At 42.3% G+C, this 16270-nt stretch overlaps 2 protein-coding genes across 8 annotated transcripts in view; one reads left to right on the forward strand and one right to left on the reverse strand.

Moving 5' to 3' along the window:
* Positions 1-16270, reverse strand: part of Slc25a53 (solute carrier family 25 member 53) — a 44165-nt gene that overhangs the window by 9744 nt on the left and 18151 nt on the right. Inside the window, exon 2 of one of the 3 annotated variants that reach the window (XM_029563203.1) lies at positions 10519-10757. The gene's annotated coding sequence lies outside the window, so the exon portion shown is untranslated. Of the gene's footprint in view, positions 1-1538; positions 1632-10518; positions 10758-11872; positions 11946-16270 lie in introns of those variants that run through there. The other 2 variants (XM_008832508.2, XR_607239.2) reach the window with 2 other exon arrangements.
* On the forward strand, positions 1593-7260 carry Zcchc18 (zinc finger CCHC-type containing 18). Of its 5 annotated transcripts, none has more exons than XM_008832529.1 (4): positions 1593-1647; positions 1937-2011; positions 2576-2707; positions 3099-4880. In XM_008832529.1, the coding sequence occupies exon 4, from the start codon at positions 3226-3228 to the stop codon at positions 4402-4404; it is 1179 nt and encodes a 392-aa protein (XP_008830751.1). In that variant the 5' UTR covers positions 1593-1647; positions 1937-2011; positions 2576-2707; positions 3099-3225; the 3' UTR covers positions 4405-4880. The 5 variants fall into 5 exon arrangements, 4 of the variants coding, with proteins under 4 accessions (XP_008830751.1, XP_008830744.1, XP_017653430.1 ...); XR_607247.3 differs by lacking the exon at positions 1593-1647 and adding an exon at positions 6934-7260 and having other exon boundaries at positions 1738-2011; positions 3099-3177; XM_008832534.3 differs by lacking the exon at positions 1593-1647 and adding an exon at positions 1744-1800.

A 16270-nucleotide genomic window follows, 5' to 3' on the forward strand; every position in this document is an offset into this window, starting at 1 on the left:
ATTAGCCTTCATCGTGGTATAGTATTTGGAAAAGGGGTTCATAAACTTCTCTACAAACCAGAATTAACTATAGCAACAGGTAAAACACACACACAAAAAAAAACATTGTTCTTTCCTAAGCCCAGTAAATCGAAATCCCCAGAACTGGAGCCCAGGGCTCCAGTTCATTTCTAAGAGGCCTTCCAAAATTATTTTGTGATAGCCAGCTGGGTACCCAAACTTTGTTCTGTTCTGACTTCACCTTGTAATTTTAGGCAAGGCATCTCTGAGTCTGACTTCTTCAGGGGTCAAACATAAATAATGTTTGTTTTTTTTGTTGTTTTGTTTTTTTTGTTTTGTTTTGTTTTGTTTTGTTTTGTTTTTGTCTTTTTGAAGCCCTGTAGCCCTAGCTGGCCTGGAACTCGCGATCCAGACAAGAATGACCTTGATCTCACAGAGATACACCTGCCTCTGCTTACTGAGTGAGTGCTGGGATTAAAAGTGCACACCACCACACCCAGCTTAAAGGACTTTTAAAAAATTTATTTATTTATATTTTTATTTGTTTTACATGTATGAGTGTTTTGCCTGCACGTACGTAAACACACTTGAGTTGTGGAATACCGCCTTGAACTCACAGAGATCCGCCTGCCTCTGCCTCCCAAGTGCTGAGAGTACAGGCGTGCACTACCATGCCCGGCTAAAAATAATGTTATTTTTATAAACAGGTGGTTTCAGTGTATAATAAATAACAGACAGAAAAATGCCTCAGTTTCCTCCTCTGTACAATCATATCATAAAGATTGCCTTCCTCTTCTTTCACATCTCTTCTCACTGCCTCCTCACTCCCTCCCTCAACACTGGCATCACATTAAAAGAGCTGCTGAGATAGTTTGTGGCTATCTATGTAAAAGTGAAAATGTTCTCTCTGGGCAGCATAGCAGGGCAAAGTGTTGGCATCAACACAGAGTGAAAGGCTGGCATCAACAGAACGACAGACTGGAGTGCAAAATCTAATGTTAACTTATTTGCTGCGTGATACAGGACAAGATGCCTAAGCTCATAGTGGCTCAGTTTCCTCATCTGTAAAATGGAGATATCAGTTCTTGGTCATTAATTCTATTTAGCCCTGAAGTGGACCTCTAAATCACATTTTGGTGCTTCTCCACTAACCCTTAATCTGACACTAGAGAGGGGTGTTTAGAAGGACTAGATACCTTGAAGTCAGACACCAGAGCTGGAGTGTTAGCTTTTAGTTCTGCACTTCCTACCCATTCTGCCTGGGTGCTTACATCCCCCTGTCTGTTAAATGGGCACACCGCTGCGTTTTCTCAGAAGGCTGATGAGAAGAATAAATGAGATGTCTGTGCAAGCGCACTGCCACACAAAGCGCTCAATAAATGCTTCCCCCTTTCTCCTATACAAAGGTGAAGAACTCTCATTGTTCACTTGCTTTCGGCCCCACCTCGTGTTTAAGGCATCCGGTCACAAAGCAGCAGAGGGGAACCTAGGCGGAAGGCCATAGGAAGAAGGGAAGGGAGGAGAAGCAGCAAACTCACGAGTGAAATGTAAATGGGCCAGGTCCGCGCGTCCGAGCTGCACTTGACGCCGCCGCGCCCGCTCCCGCGCCAGTCTGCCGCAGCCCCCTCCAGCAGGTTCCCCCCTCTGGTAGGCATTAGCATCCTGGCCGAGGCGTTGCGGGGAGGCCGCCTCCGCGCATCGCTGATTGGCCGTGCCACTCCTCTCGTCACGCTCTTTTGTCTCAATGGGCAAAGGCTAAAAGCAGCGTCCGCTGCTGGGCAAGCTGAACTGGAGGGCGGGGTCAGTCTGAGCTGCCTTGGAAACCGCGGGGCTGCGACTAGGCTACCCCTCGCTGGGCAGCCTTGCAAAGCAGCTTGCTGGGTTGGGCAAGTCCCAGTTCGCTCAGAGGCTAAGGCGCCATCCTTTTTCTCTGCAGAGCCTCAAAGGGCAAGAGACAAAACAGTAATCCCGACGCCTGAGCATCCATCTTCTGCCCATCTGCTAAGGCCAGGTAAACGAAAAGGGACCGCTGTTGCATGATGCCGAGAGGGGAGGGTAAAACCTTACTAGTTCTGGGCTTGGATAATTGACTAGGAAAGGAGCACCCTGGTGGCCAGGCTACAAGGTGGGAGGAGGTGAGCTTCACCTGGATGCTGTCTATTGATAGAATTTGCCTAGACTCGGGAGGGGACATTTTCAGAACGGTAGCCAAGGGTAGGAGGAAAGATTGGCAAGCTGTCTGTCCTGAATTCTCTTTTCTTTCATCTCTTCCTGGGAAGAAATACGGCGGTAGGAGGGTGTCCAACTTCTGTTCTTTTTCTCTGTGACAGCCCGTCAAAGCCGATTCCAAACTTGAATTCTGTGTAGCTTATTGGAGAGCTGGTAGACCTCTGGTTTCCTGGGTGAAATGTATTCGGGGAGGCTGGCCTTTTGGCTTTTATTCTGAAGGTGGGAGAGGGACTTTTCATTGTGGCCACAATGGAGGCAGTGAAGGAAGTGGCCAGATGTTGAGACTGCTTCTGAAGTCCCGTCTCTGACCCTTCTCTTCCTTTCCCTTCCCTCTTCTGTGGCGCAGTCTAGACTCACTGAGCACCTGGATCTGTGAACCCTGTTGACCCAGACTGACCCTACCGGAACTCTCACCGAGGGCACCTGTTGCAGAGGCTGGACTTGAAATCAAAGAGCAGAGACTAGTTGCTGAGCTCTTGTAAGAATCTGGAAAAGAAACAGAAGGGAGGGTGGGGGACGGGATCTTTTAAGAAGGACATATGGTTAAGATCTTGAGGTTAATAGAGGCCTTACTTATTAAAATAATTCTGTGAGTCACTATTGCTATTTTGAGAGCCTTAAATATGGGCTCCAAAGGCTGTTTGAGCTAGTATTCCAAGCAACAGTTGCTGCAAACTGGGGTACTATCTGAGACTGACAAAGGCCCCAGTAGTACAGAGATACCTTGTTGCTTCTCAAGGTCAGAACTGTCAGTTTCCTGGTGAGTATTTTTAGGGCAGTGGGCAAATATTCAAGAGAGTAGAAAACATGAATATGGGCTTGTTTCCACAGTCCACTGTTACTTTTTTTTCCTCTCTCTTTTTTTACAGTCATCACCAAAACACAAGGAAGCCACAGTCCAGGAACCTTTCCTTGGATACTTCTGAAGATTACACTTTGTTGTTGTTGGTAAAAATCCTGAGCATCTTGTATTCAGATACCCAGTTATTGTCAGACATGGCTAACATCTTTGCTGAACTGGGTAACAGACGTCGGCAGAACATAGCTTTCCTGCCTTTGGCCCATTCTATGATGAGGGCCCTGGGGAGGAGTCTTGGTTCTTTGATAGCCAATATGGCAGAGAGAAATGTGAGGTTGTTCTCTGGGAGGGCAGTGCCAGCCTACGGGGAGGAAACCTTTGAAAATTGGCTGAGTCAAGTCAATGCAGTCCTGCCAGATTGGAATGTGTCTGAGGAGGAAAAGATCAAGCGCTTGATGAGAACCCTTAGGGGTCCTGCCAGGGAGGTCACGCGTTTGCTCCAGGCTGCCAATCCCAGTCTAAACGTGGCAGAATTTTTGCGGGCAATGAAATTGGTGTTTGGGGAGTCTGAGAGCAGTGTAACAGCCCATGGTAAATTTTTTAACACCCTGCAGGCACAGGGGGAGAAAATCTCCCTTTATGTGATCCGTTTAGAGGTGCAGCTGCAGAATGCTATTCAGGCAGGAGTCTTTGATGAGAAAGAGGCCAACAGGACTCGCCTTCATCAGCTCCTTGTAGGTGCTGAGCTGAGTAGTGACCTTCGAAGCAAGCTTAAGGGCCTTCTCCAAATGCATGTGGATGAGCAGGAAGGCCTTCCAGATTTCCTGGAGTTAATCAGGATGGTAAGGGAGGAAGAAGACTGGGATGACACTTTTCTTAAACATAAGCGCCCCAGAAGAGCTGAGACAATCATGGAGAGGGCACCCAGCCCTGTAGAATTTCAGGGCTCCCTGCCTATAGTGATAGACAATGCTGACTGCAATGTGATAGAGATAGATGACTCCCCTGATGACTCAGATGAGGATGTGATTATCGTGGAGTCTGGAGACCCTCCACTGCCATCCTCAACTGCTCTATGCCCCATTGGCAGGGCCACTGTTGAAGAGCAAATGCTGATCATTGAGTCCCCCAGCGATTTCGAGGTTGAGTGTCCTTCCACTAGCAATGGTTCTGGGCCTGACAATAATGGGCCTGGGGATCTACATAGAAACAGAAAGCGAAAGTACACAATTTACTGTTCCCATTGTGGCAAGGAGGGCCACGAAAAAGAAACCTGTGACAATGCCGGCAATAATGCTGAGGACTTTGAGAATCTGACAGTCACTCTGCAGGAGCTGACTCATATGGAGAGTTCAAAACTCTCTGGGTCAGAGTAATATGCTAGACTCAGCCCTGAATCAACCAATAACTATTCACAGGCTGATTCTGGGGAAAACAGGGATGGGGTACGCTTCTAACTGCAAGAATTACTCTAAAACCAGTTTTCCATGGGAAGAAAAATAAGTCTTAAATGCTAGCACAATGGAGAGGGATGGCTCCACATCATTCCTTGTTCATTCCTTTGACTGCCTAATGGTCGTTTCTCTGTGCATCTTTCTCTGGTGACTTTAATCATGGTCTCTTTCTCAACCTTCCAAGAGAAATGTAACTAAAGTATAAATTACCTAAAAATCTCACCCTGATGCAATCATTGTCAGCCCTTTGGTGAATGTCCTTATAAAATTTCTCTGTACCTGTGTGCCTAGACAGATATATGTGTAGATAAAAGTAATCACACATAAGTGCTGTTCTATACTATGTATTTTTTCATCAATCAATATCTCTTGTGGACTTCTAAATAAATGAATATATAAGCATCTAGTTTAATGTTGCTCATGCCATTACTTTGGGGAAGATAAATGAAAACTGAAACTAATTGCAACAGCTATAAAAGGGGCATTTTATACAGTGAAGTGGGGTTTCCATCAACCTCATTTAAAGGTGAGAAGGGAAGTTGAAATTAGCTAAATATCTCTTCAAAAGCTCTTTGTCACAACTGACCTGCCTCCTAGGTCAAGTAGTTAATCTCTCAATGTCCTCAAAATGTGTCTTGAGAAGTCTGGCCATGGGCCAAAAGATAGGGTATAAAATAGAATACAGGTGTTCTAAGGGCTCCATTCCTCCTTACCTGTTCTTGCCCCATATCTTAGCTGAAGAAAGATGACTGCTGATACCTATCCCTGCGGGTTTCCTGCACCTTGTGGGTACATGTCTTTGGTCTGAAAAGACTGATGGAGGATGATTTCATGTAAGGCTGGTAGGAGAATAAAAGAACACTGAGCTAAGGATCTGAAGCATTCCCTCCATCAAGATAATAAGGTCTGCAATCGAATGTTAAGATTCTGTGTGTAGCAGTGGAAGCTGGCATGCAGAGAAGCTGTCTAGGTAGAGAAGGGAATGAGGAGAGGACATAATGATCAGTCTGAAGGGCTGGCAGCAAAAGGAAGCCTGGTAAGAAGTGTGCGCCATAGCTTTCACATGGAATATAAGTTTGTGGTCTGTTGTTGGGAATCCAGCTATGTCAGCAGGCTACACAGTCCACTCAATGGGGACAAAGGAGCACAGCTGAGGCCCTGAGGGAGGAGCAGAGGCCAGGTGCTATGCAAAACTCCTGCAGCCCTTTTTTTAGACTGCTACACTTGCCTTGGACAGCTTCCTCTAGAATCACTGCCTCCACTGTGCCTGCCCTTGGCCTCTGGTCCTGTTCCATCCCTACCCCTGACATTATCAGTTGGTACCCCTCCCCTAGAGCCACACTCATCTCTTAGGGAAGAAAGCAGCTCTGTCTTCTCAGTTCTGCCTGTCACCATCTCCCTGCTCTCAGCATTTCACTTTGGCCTTAAGCCTCAGTCTTAACTCTCAAGGCCAGAAGGAGACTGGGAAGGCCTGCCTGGAACCCTTTAGCTGAGAACTGACTAGGGGCCAAAAATTCAAATGTCCCATTCCTTGTGTCCCTCCCTGACAATTCTGGGCTTCTAGCTGTCAGTTCCTTATCACAGTAGCCAAAGAGGGTCCCTCTTCATTTTCCTATATGAGCTAGTCAGAGTACCAAAGCCACAGGGACCCAAATCATTTTTCAGGTTTATAACTTTTTTCTTCCCTGTCCCTCTCAAATTTATCCTTGATCCCAGATTATAAAATCATTGGACTTTCTGCCTTTGCTGCTCACTTTTTCTCAGTCTTATTCTGTTTTGTTAGATGAGTTCCCCTGATTTACAGATTACGTAGTCATAATTTCTCACAGACTGTAGGTAAATTTTTGGCAGCTGATTACTGTTTGGTGAGGAAGAGCTGATCTTCTTAATAGGAGGGACCCTAGATAAGCTGCCTAGATCCCAGTGGACGAATTTGCACTGAGAGACGTCTGAGGATACTAACTTTGCTTGAAAGTCCCTAACACAAATGACAGAAATATATGAATGCCAGTGGAGAGTATGGGAGGAGAGTGCTAATGGGGAAGGGGATATAAAGATGATTAGGTTGTTCTGTATGAAATACACAAAATTCGATTAAAAATTTACAAAAAAGAGAAGTGCTATACTCACTACTGTCTTATTTTTCACTGCAGTTAACTTGGAGATTCATTACAGATCACTATTTGAAATCCTACTCTGTAACTCATCTTCTGGTCCTCCTTCCTCATCCTTTTCTCTGTTCTGTAAATCTGGAAATGTGTGAATTTTTATTTCAAAAACGATGTAAAGTTGGTATATTTATATTTCATTTTGTGTGACACTGAATTTTCCTTTATTCAAAAAATATACACCTTCCCTAAGGGAAGATACTAAAAGGGAAGAAAACCTGGCATCTCTGCCTTATGAGTGACTCAAGAAGTGTTTGACTAACCTCTTTTATTCCTCTTTAAGGCTGAAGGCATAGAGACAAGTCATTGTCCTTGACCTGCAGTCACCTTGGATTTCAGAAACAGCAAAGCCTGGAAGGAAGGACACCCTCCCCCATAAAAGGGCAATTATCTATCATTGCAGCCAGTGCAGAAGTAATCAACTCCTGACAACCACATTGATTCCTTCCAACAATAAGGACTTCTTCGGACCACCTCGCAGAAAAAGAAGTAGGTGTTGATCAAGTAGGTCACACTTTGAAGAACACTGCTTACTTATGCACATCTCTTGCTCCTAGCCCCAAAGTTTCTCTCTTTAAAGTAAAGCTCATGTTAGTACCCTGAAGATGGACTGGGCATCACTAGATTTCTTTATCTGGGTCCTCTTCCCAATGTGATGCTATTGAATAAAACTATTTTTCACTATTACATGTATCTTTAATTAGTGTTTTGGGGATGAATCACCAAGTCTACCCTGTTGAGGAAACCCAGCAAGATCTGTCTCATTCAGCATCTTCTTGGCTGTTCTGTACAGCATGTATATCTTTAGAATGAGGAGGGTCTTAAACTATGGGTAAAAGGTAATCACAGATTTTCTTCATGACAGGATCCAAGGCAAAATGTCAGGGAAAGATCAGAGCTTCTATGAGCCAATTTGGAGAAGAGAAATTCTAGTTTTCTAGGCCTGGTATGGGGAAGAACTGATGAGCTTGGCATCATGAATGAAAACATACACACAAACACACACACTAAAGGTTCCATCTGGAAATACCACTGCATATAAATGTGGATATTATTTCTAACACATGAACTTTTGGAGAAAACTTTCAAATCATAGCTGTGTGTGTGAGCCACAGTGTGTAAGTGGAGGTCAAGAGACAACTTCAATGAGTATATCCATACACCATCTGGGTCGTAGGGATTGAACTTCGGGTTCAGACTTGGAGGTGAGTGCCTTTACCCACTGAGCTGCCTCACTGGCCCAGCACTATGATTTATTAAAGACGCATCCTTCGAACTGATCAGTACCTTTTTCCATAGCAAGTCCATTGAGAAGAGCAGGCTTATTCTTATTCATATACAGGCTTGCATATGTGATGTATTTCCTGAGAATATATTCAAAGAAGTGAAGATGCTGGACCAAGGACTATTTTCCACAGGAAGCAGAGTTGAGAGAGATGCAGCCCTTGGCATGACCTACGTAGAAAACACTGTTTCACATCCAGGGCTCCTCCTCATTTCCTAAGTTGCCCTTGATAGTCTTTATCTCTGAGCTACTAGAGACTTTAATATGTAAGGGCCAATTCACCTCTAAGAAATCTTCCAAATTACTCAAGTTTTCAAATGATTTGTAGGAATTGTTTTTCACGGAATTTTAAACACACACACACACACACACACACACACACACACACACTACCAAAAGCTTATAATGAAATCCCATGTATCCACAGAATAGCTTTAAGAATTATTTATGCTGGGCTTGGTGGTGCAAGTCTTTAATCCCAGTACTAGGGAGGCCGAGGCAGGCAAACCTCTGTGAGATTGAGGCCAGCCTTGTCTACATAGTAAGTTCCAGGACAGCTGGGGCTACAGACTACAGATAGAGATCCTGTTGCAAACAAAACAAAACAACAAAGATATATTTATGGGGCCAGAGAGATGTCTCAGGAGTTAAGAGCACTGACTACTCTTACAGAGGACATAGGTTCAGTTCCCAGGACCCACATGGCAGCTAACAACCACCAGTAACTCCAGTTCCAGGGGATCCAACGCCCTCTTCTGGCCTCCACTGGCATTGTATGCATGTGGTGCACCTACATACATGCAGACTATGAAGTGGTGAGGGTCCCTAACTAAACCAAAGGAATGCTATTTTAAAGTGACCTCCCATTTTTTAATAAGTTAATAGTTAAACATAAGGTGAATTTTGTACTTGTTATTTCCTTGCAACCTTTGAAACCTTTGAAGCCGAAAACAATGTGCAATACCAGGGAGCCAAATAACTGCAAATATCATAGAATGTCTTGATCAAGAACAAAGGCAACTGCTAAATTGCAAATACATGCTTCTGTTAATGTGCTTGCTTACTTAAGCTCAGATAAGGGATTATGATTATGTGTTTTTGTAAATTAAACTCTGACCACTGCACTTGTCTATAAAAACTAACTATAGCCGTGAGCTGAGGCTGTTCTCTGAGCACTCACCCGGAGACCAGGGACAGCCCGGCCATACATAAAACAAACCCAATTTTTTTTAGTCCTTTTTTTTTGTTTTGAGACAGGGTCTCCCTAGCCTGGATTTGCTATGTAGACCAGGATGGCCTCTAACTCACAGAGATCTGCCTGCTTCTGCCTGCCGAGTGCTGGGATTAAAGGCGTGCGCCACCCCAAGCCCAGCTATTATATTTTAAAAACCTTGCTTCATTTTTAATGGTGGAGTATTTTAAAAACTATTAGACAACACTAGTTGTTTTCTCCCTTTAATTGCATATTTTATTGGGATGCCATATATATATGTATATATATAATTCACTACTTTATTTTATGTATACAATTCAGTGGCATTAAGTACATTTACAGATTTTAAAATATTTTGTTATTTTTATGTTACGTATATGAGTGTTTTCCCTGCATTTCTGTAAATGCACCCTTGTCATGCAATGCCCTCACAGAGGCCAAATGAGGGTACCTGATCTCTTGGAACTGGAATTGCACATCATTGTTAGTTGCCATGTGGGTACTGGGAACTGAACTCCAGTCTTCTGCAAGTACTTCTAGTGTTCTTAACCACTGAGCCATCTCTACAGCTTCCATTTTACAAATATTTTCTTTGGTGTTTTTGAGATAGGGTCTCCCTGTAGCCCCAGCTGGCCTGGGACTTGCTGTGTAGACTAGGCTGGCCTTGAACTCACAGATATCTGCCTGCCTCTGCCTCCTGAGTGCTGGGACTAAATGAGTGTACCACCATACCCGGCTTCCCATTTTACAAAAATTTTTTTTGGTCTTTTTGAGACAGGATCTCCCTGTAGCCCCAGCTGTCCTGGATTCACCGTGGAGACCAGGCTGGCCTCGAACTCACAGAGATCAGCCTGCCTCTGCCTCCTGAGTGCTGGGATTAAAGGCATGTGCCACCACACCCGGCCATTTTACAAATATTTTTAGCCATGCATTTGTCTTTATTTGGGGTCAGTTTTTCAGATGTTTATTAATTCTTCTGTAAAAATTGGCTTTTTGATTAATTTTCCTTTCACTTGTTCTATCCTTCGCTAATTTTTCTTCCTTATTACATCCTCTCTTCTGTCTTAATTATATTGGAAATTAATCTCATTTATTTTCAATCTTTCTTCATTTTACACAAGGTATATATACTTCATCTTTAAAATTACCTTTGTGTACTGCTTGAATTTCATGTATTCTACAAACTTGCATGAAAAGCAGACTTTTCACTAATATTCAATTCTATATATGTTAGTATTCATTCCCTTGTATTGTGTTCCTGGGGAGGAACAGATATCTACTCACCCAGATAGGGAAGCAACAGCAGGCAGAAACAAGGATAGCACCAAATCCAACTTGGTGAACCATTGAGTTTTATTGGGGTTACTTACAGGAGCAGAAATGATCCAAAGGCAGAAACAGCATCAACAAAGCCCAAGCCTGCATGGGTGACAGCTCATGAAAGCAGGAAACCTGGAGCACATTGCACAACCTGCCTGCAGCTAACAGGTTGGAGAGTGTCATCTCTAGGTAGCTCAGTTGGTTTGAGCCTCTTCAGGCAGTTCAGCTGGTTTCAGTTTCTTCTAGACAGCTCAGCTTCTCTCTGCTTCTTCCAGTTGGCTTGGATGGTCTGAAATCACCAGTTAGCAGTTATTAGGGTTTATATAGACTTCCCCAAGACTTTCTCTTGAAGAAAGTAGTGAATCTGGTGAATTTCAGAAACTTCCTGATGCTATTGAGTTATTTCCTGAGCTTAATGAGTTTCCCTGCAGGATGGAATGTTTAAGTACCCTCAAAATTTCCTGCTGTTTACCTTCCCTTAGAACAGCTGCTGTTTAACCTCCCCTCAGACATTCTATTGCTTACCTTCTTTCAGACATCTTGTTGCTTACCTCCCTTGCTTCCGTCCAAATGGAAGGTTTTATCTCAGTGGAAATTGCTCCATAACACCTGGGCATCTCACACCATTTTCCAAATTTACATGTTCTACTCTGATCTATTCTATGATCGCCAGACTTATTTAAATCACTATCTATACCAAACACCCACTTGAAATTAAAATAGGCAAATTAACAGAACACATCCTCAAAACAGAATGAATTCTTAAAAAAAAAATGGGAAGGGTTTCACAAGCCCTCACTGATAGAATGTGTGAATTGTAGAAGAGCCACAAGTCTTAGTAGGGAAAGCTCTAAATCCCTTAAAGCATCTAACTGGCCCTAAATTGGCAGCCTGGCCTTGCTCAAGCCTTATCAACTGGTCACTCTCTGGATTGAGAGGGACTGTTCATGGAGCCCACCCATCTCCTAATTTAGTGCTATAGATAATTCACCCAACTGCCTGAGAAAATAATTTTGAGAGAAGAGATCCTTAAGGACACCATACCTTGGCAAAGGAGTTAACTCTTGAAGCTGTGTGCAGCAGAGTTCTATATAAGTCCAGACTGCTCTCCCTTTCTTTGCAGATACTCATTCCACACATAAGAGCTTATTAGCCTTTCCTCTGCTCCTTGAATAGAGCAACATATTTCTTGCCTGTTGCAGGTTTGGCTCTGACTCATTTCTAAATTTTAAACTCCTTCCTTTTTCAGCATTCCAAAATCTAACACTCACCCCTAATGGAGGAGCTATGGATAAGCTGATGGTTTCTGGGAATGAGAGAGTCCATTTTCTTTAATAGTGTGGCTTTTGGTAGGCTGACCATACTCCAGTGGATGGCTCCAATCCCAGGAGTATATGAGCAGCACAAACGAGAGTCCATGCATTATTTTAAAAGAGAGAACATGATGTTGGGGTGAGGGTAGGGAGATGAGATGGATCTAGAAAGAGATAGGGAGAGGAGTGGAGGAGAATATGATCAAAATACATTATATGAAATTCACAAAGACCACTTCTAAAAAAAGAATATATTTGTTCCTCCTTTATTTCCCTTTTAGTTTCTTCTCTTTCAGAAAATGTCACCATAATTGACCAGTTGTTCAATCAAGGCTCTTTTAGATGCTGGAGATCAACCCAGGGCCTGAATGACACCCCCAGCTCCAATCATAACCTTAAGATGCATGTTATCTACGAACTTTCCTTCATCTTGTCAGCATGCCCCACCATTCTTCCTCCAAAATATTTCTTGCATTGATCTACTTCTTTCCATTTTCCTTACCACCACTATCATAAACCCCACAATAACTTCCTACCTGAACTGCCACCTCACTGGAGAACAGTCTACCTTCTTCCACCCCTGACTTGAAATATGACTGACACATTTGATTATAGGTACTTGGGTACTTTCCTACTTTCTGGAAATAGCAGCCACAACTGGAAAGACTCTCAGTTCCTCTTTATGTGAAATCTATTGATTCCCAGTTTCTTCAGCATACAGTGGTGATGTTTGGGAAATACGTTTAATGGTGACCTGAAAATTCTATTAGTGTTTCAAATATTGGAAGATGGAAGCTGGGAAGCTAAGGAGGTATATTAGTCTAAAGGCTAGGCAAGAGATTGAATGGAAGAAAAATTGGGGAGAAATTTTCTCAATTTTTTAATAAATTGCTAACTTTTTATTATTTGTCCTTTTAAAAATAATTTCTTTTTTTGAGGACTAGAATTCATAGTATTGGAAGGTGCTATGGAAGGGAGAAGAGCAATTAATAGTACTACCTAGCTGTATAGCCTGCAACCATGACAGTGACTAGCCCAGCAAGATAGCCTCAATAGTGCAGTAGTAGCAGTTTTATCTTGGGAGTTGCCAACAGCTGTCTTATTGGACTTAAAACCCTCTCAATAAGAAGGAACTCGTACCTTGTACTGTAAACTTAGCCAACTTCCCATGGCTAGAGAGGAAATAGACCATAGAAAAAAACTTATCATTGTCATTTTCCTAAACCAATATAATTTTTAACTGCATCCTAAAAATTTCTCCTTATACCCATAGATAAGTGTACCTCTCACCACTCATCAAGGAAGCTTCTTTTTGTAGCACATAAACTACTACAGCAATCCACAACTGGTCAACATGCAGATAATAAGTGACCATTGGTTTCCCAGCCCCAATTCTCATACATCCACAGCACAGCCTCTACACCTAAGGTTCAGGGAGTCTCTCAGAAGAGGAGACAGAAAGATGGTAAGTGCCAGAAAACAAAGGCACTTGCTGCTTCTAGGCATGACAAGGAAGCTGCATCCATGAAATTCCAGTAATATGAGTGCCTAAACAAGACTTGGCATAATGACATCAGTCGACATGCCAATGGAGAGAGGAAAAATTTTACAAGGCTCAGTCTGTACATGAAGAGAGAAATTTCACAAGGCTCAGTCTCTACACGAAGAGCTACAGGTAATCAATAGTTACTGAGAGAGAGAAAATCAGTTTTCTTCAGGGATGAGCCCTCTGATAGGTTATTCAATCTCAAGTGGTCAGCTCCAAACACATGTATATAGGAGCAATACTAAATGGATTCAGTAGGTTGCATATATGTTAGTTGGTGTGTGTGTGTGTGTGTGTGTGTGTGTGTGTGTATGTCTGTGTCTGTGTGTTTGTGTATGTGTGTATGCAACAATTATAATTAAAAAAGAGGTCTTGAATTCGAGAGGAAGTAAAGGACATGGGAGGAATTAGAGAGGAAAAAGGAGGGATGGGAATTTTATAAATATGGTGGTACTCATGTAAGATATTCTAAAAAAATTAAAAATTAAATTAAAATTTATTTTAATATAATTTCTATAATACATATTATATTAAAAATAAATGACTTTCAGTCACAGAAGAGGAAAAAGTAAATGTGAAAGATCTGCAGTCCCTTGTAGTTCTATTTAGTATATATTCTTCCAAATCTGCTTTTATACAAACACAGACATATGTATTCTTATTATTTTCCTATAAAAGCTAGGTTATGGCCATCACATGATATTGAAACCTCACCTCCTGTTGTTTACTGTGGTGGAATGGAATTCCTCCATAATGGTCCTGACAGGAGCAAAGGTATTCTAAGGAGAGACACTTGTGTCTTTCACTTTGGCTATCAGACTGTTGGATCCAAAGGAAGTGGAATTTGTCCAGGAATCTCATACTGAGAGAAGGACAGGGTTGAAATCTGGTGCCAGTCTGAGGAGGAACTCGTCTCCCAGGAAGAGATTTTACATAGCGCTGAGAATCTATCAGCCACCTTGCTGAGAGACTGGAGCTGAGACAACGAAGATGAGTCAGTGATGGGTGGTACTACATATTGTCCAGGACTTCTTAGCTCTGCATTCCTTTTGTCCTCTCTTTAAACCTAAACCTCATGTTAGTACACCAAAAACTGGATAAATAGATAGTTTTAAAAACAACAGGGGCTGGAGAGATGGCTCAGCGGTTAAGAGCACTGACTAGAGGAGCCGTGTTCAATTCCCAGCACCCACATGGCGACTACGAACCGTCCTTAAGTCCAGTTCCAGGGGAATCTGAAGCCCTCTTCTGACCTCCGTGGCATTGCATGACATAGGTGCCCTCACATACATGCAGGCGATACACTCGTACACAGAAAATAAAAATAATAAAATTAACAAACAAACAAACAGGGTCTCACTATGTAGCTCTGACTGTCCCAGAACTCGCTATGTATACCAGGCTGGACTTGAACTTGCAGAGATCTGCCTGCTTCTGCCCCCTGGGATTAAAGGTGTGTGCCACCATGCCCAGCCAGCCAGTCATTTTATTTGATCCTCTTCCCAATATGACCACATTGAAGAAATCTCTTTTCTCTGTTTTTCACTATTACTTGTTTATTTGGCCTACTGAGGACTGGTGGCTGAACATAGCTTGTTAGGGTTCAAAGCCCCAGAAGGCAAGTAAGTTGTCACTATAGCTCAGGACATAAAGGTATTTATTGTTCTATGTTTTTTAAAGATATAGGCAGAGGCAAGAACATTCTTAAAGGGATTCAAGTAGCCCAGGAAATAATCACAAAGGAGATTACATGAAATTAAAAACTTTTGCAAAACAAAGGAAAAACTCAGTCTACAGAATGGGAGAAAAAATTGTGCCAGCTATACATCTGACAGAAGATTAATATTTAGAATTTATTTTTAAAAACTCTAAAAGTTACCAGAAACATAAATCAATAAATTGGTAAATAAATAGTTCTGAAAAGAAGAAATAAAACTTATGTGGGACTGTGGTGTATAGGTCATGACACTAGAAAGGGGAGCATGACTGCAACCCTCCCTGAGGATTTATATGCAGTTAATGTTTTTTGACAGGGAAGGGAGAGACATTTTATTCACTGGTAAGGTATCTATGCACTTGAAAACAAACTCTCACCGATGTCCCTGTAAACAACCCTAATGAAGCTCACTGGGTTGCAAACACATGCAAAAAGGATATGAAAGTGGAAGGGGAGCTAGTTTGGAATAGGAAAAAGATTAAAAGAGTGAGAGGGGGACAGAAGAGCATAATGGTGAATGTGAGCAAAATATATTATGTACAAATATGAAAATGTCAGTATGAAATCCATTGTTATGTATAATTTAAGCTAATAGAAACATTTTTAAAACCAAGGAGATCATGAGTGAGAAAAAGATGTCTTAAGAAAATCAAGTGGGGAAGATAATAATAGAATACATGAAACATGAAAGTTGAAATGGGACAACTGGGCAGAATGGTACGAGATGCGGATGGGAGAGAGGAGTAAGCAGGGACAGGGAAGAGCAACAACAATGAAGTATGCTGTAAACTGTCATAATGAAAGTTATTTCATATGCTAATTTAAAAACTAAATTAATCATTCCATCTCTGCTTGCCCAAGGCTCAACCACAAGACATGCATTTCCCCATGGTCTCTATTCAGCAGCCTCATAGTTATGCATCAAGAGCTATGTGTGAGGTTAATAGAAACGGAAATATAGGGCTGGAGAGTTGACTCAGCAGTTAAGAGCACTGACTGCTCTTGCAGCGGACCGGATTCGATTCCCAGCACCCACATGGCAGCTACGAACCATCCTTAACTCCAGTTCCAGGAAAAAAAAAAACAAACTAAAAACAAAACACACTAAATTGAGGGATTGACAAAATTACTCAGCGGGTAAAGACATTTGTTGCAAAGTCTGATGATCTGAATTCAGTCCTCAGGACCCACATGATGGAAAAAGAGTTGTCCTCTGACTTCCATAT

The sequence above is a fragment of the Nannospalax galili genome, unplaced genomic scaffold (assembly GCF_000622305.1).
Source record: "Nannospalax galili isolate Female #2095 unplaced genomic scaffold, S.galili_v1.0 scaffold671, whole genome shotgun sequence".
NCBI lineage: Eukaryota > Metazoa > Chordata > Mammalia > Rodentia > Spalacidae > Nannospalax > Nannospalax galili.

Excerpts from the sequence above, each read along its gene's own strand:
- Zcchc18 (XM_008832529.1), top strand. The coding sequence starts at position 3,226 with ATGGCTAACATCTTTGCTGAACTGGGTAACAGACGTCGGCAGAACATA.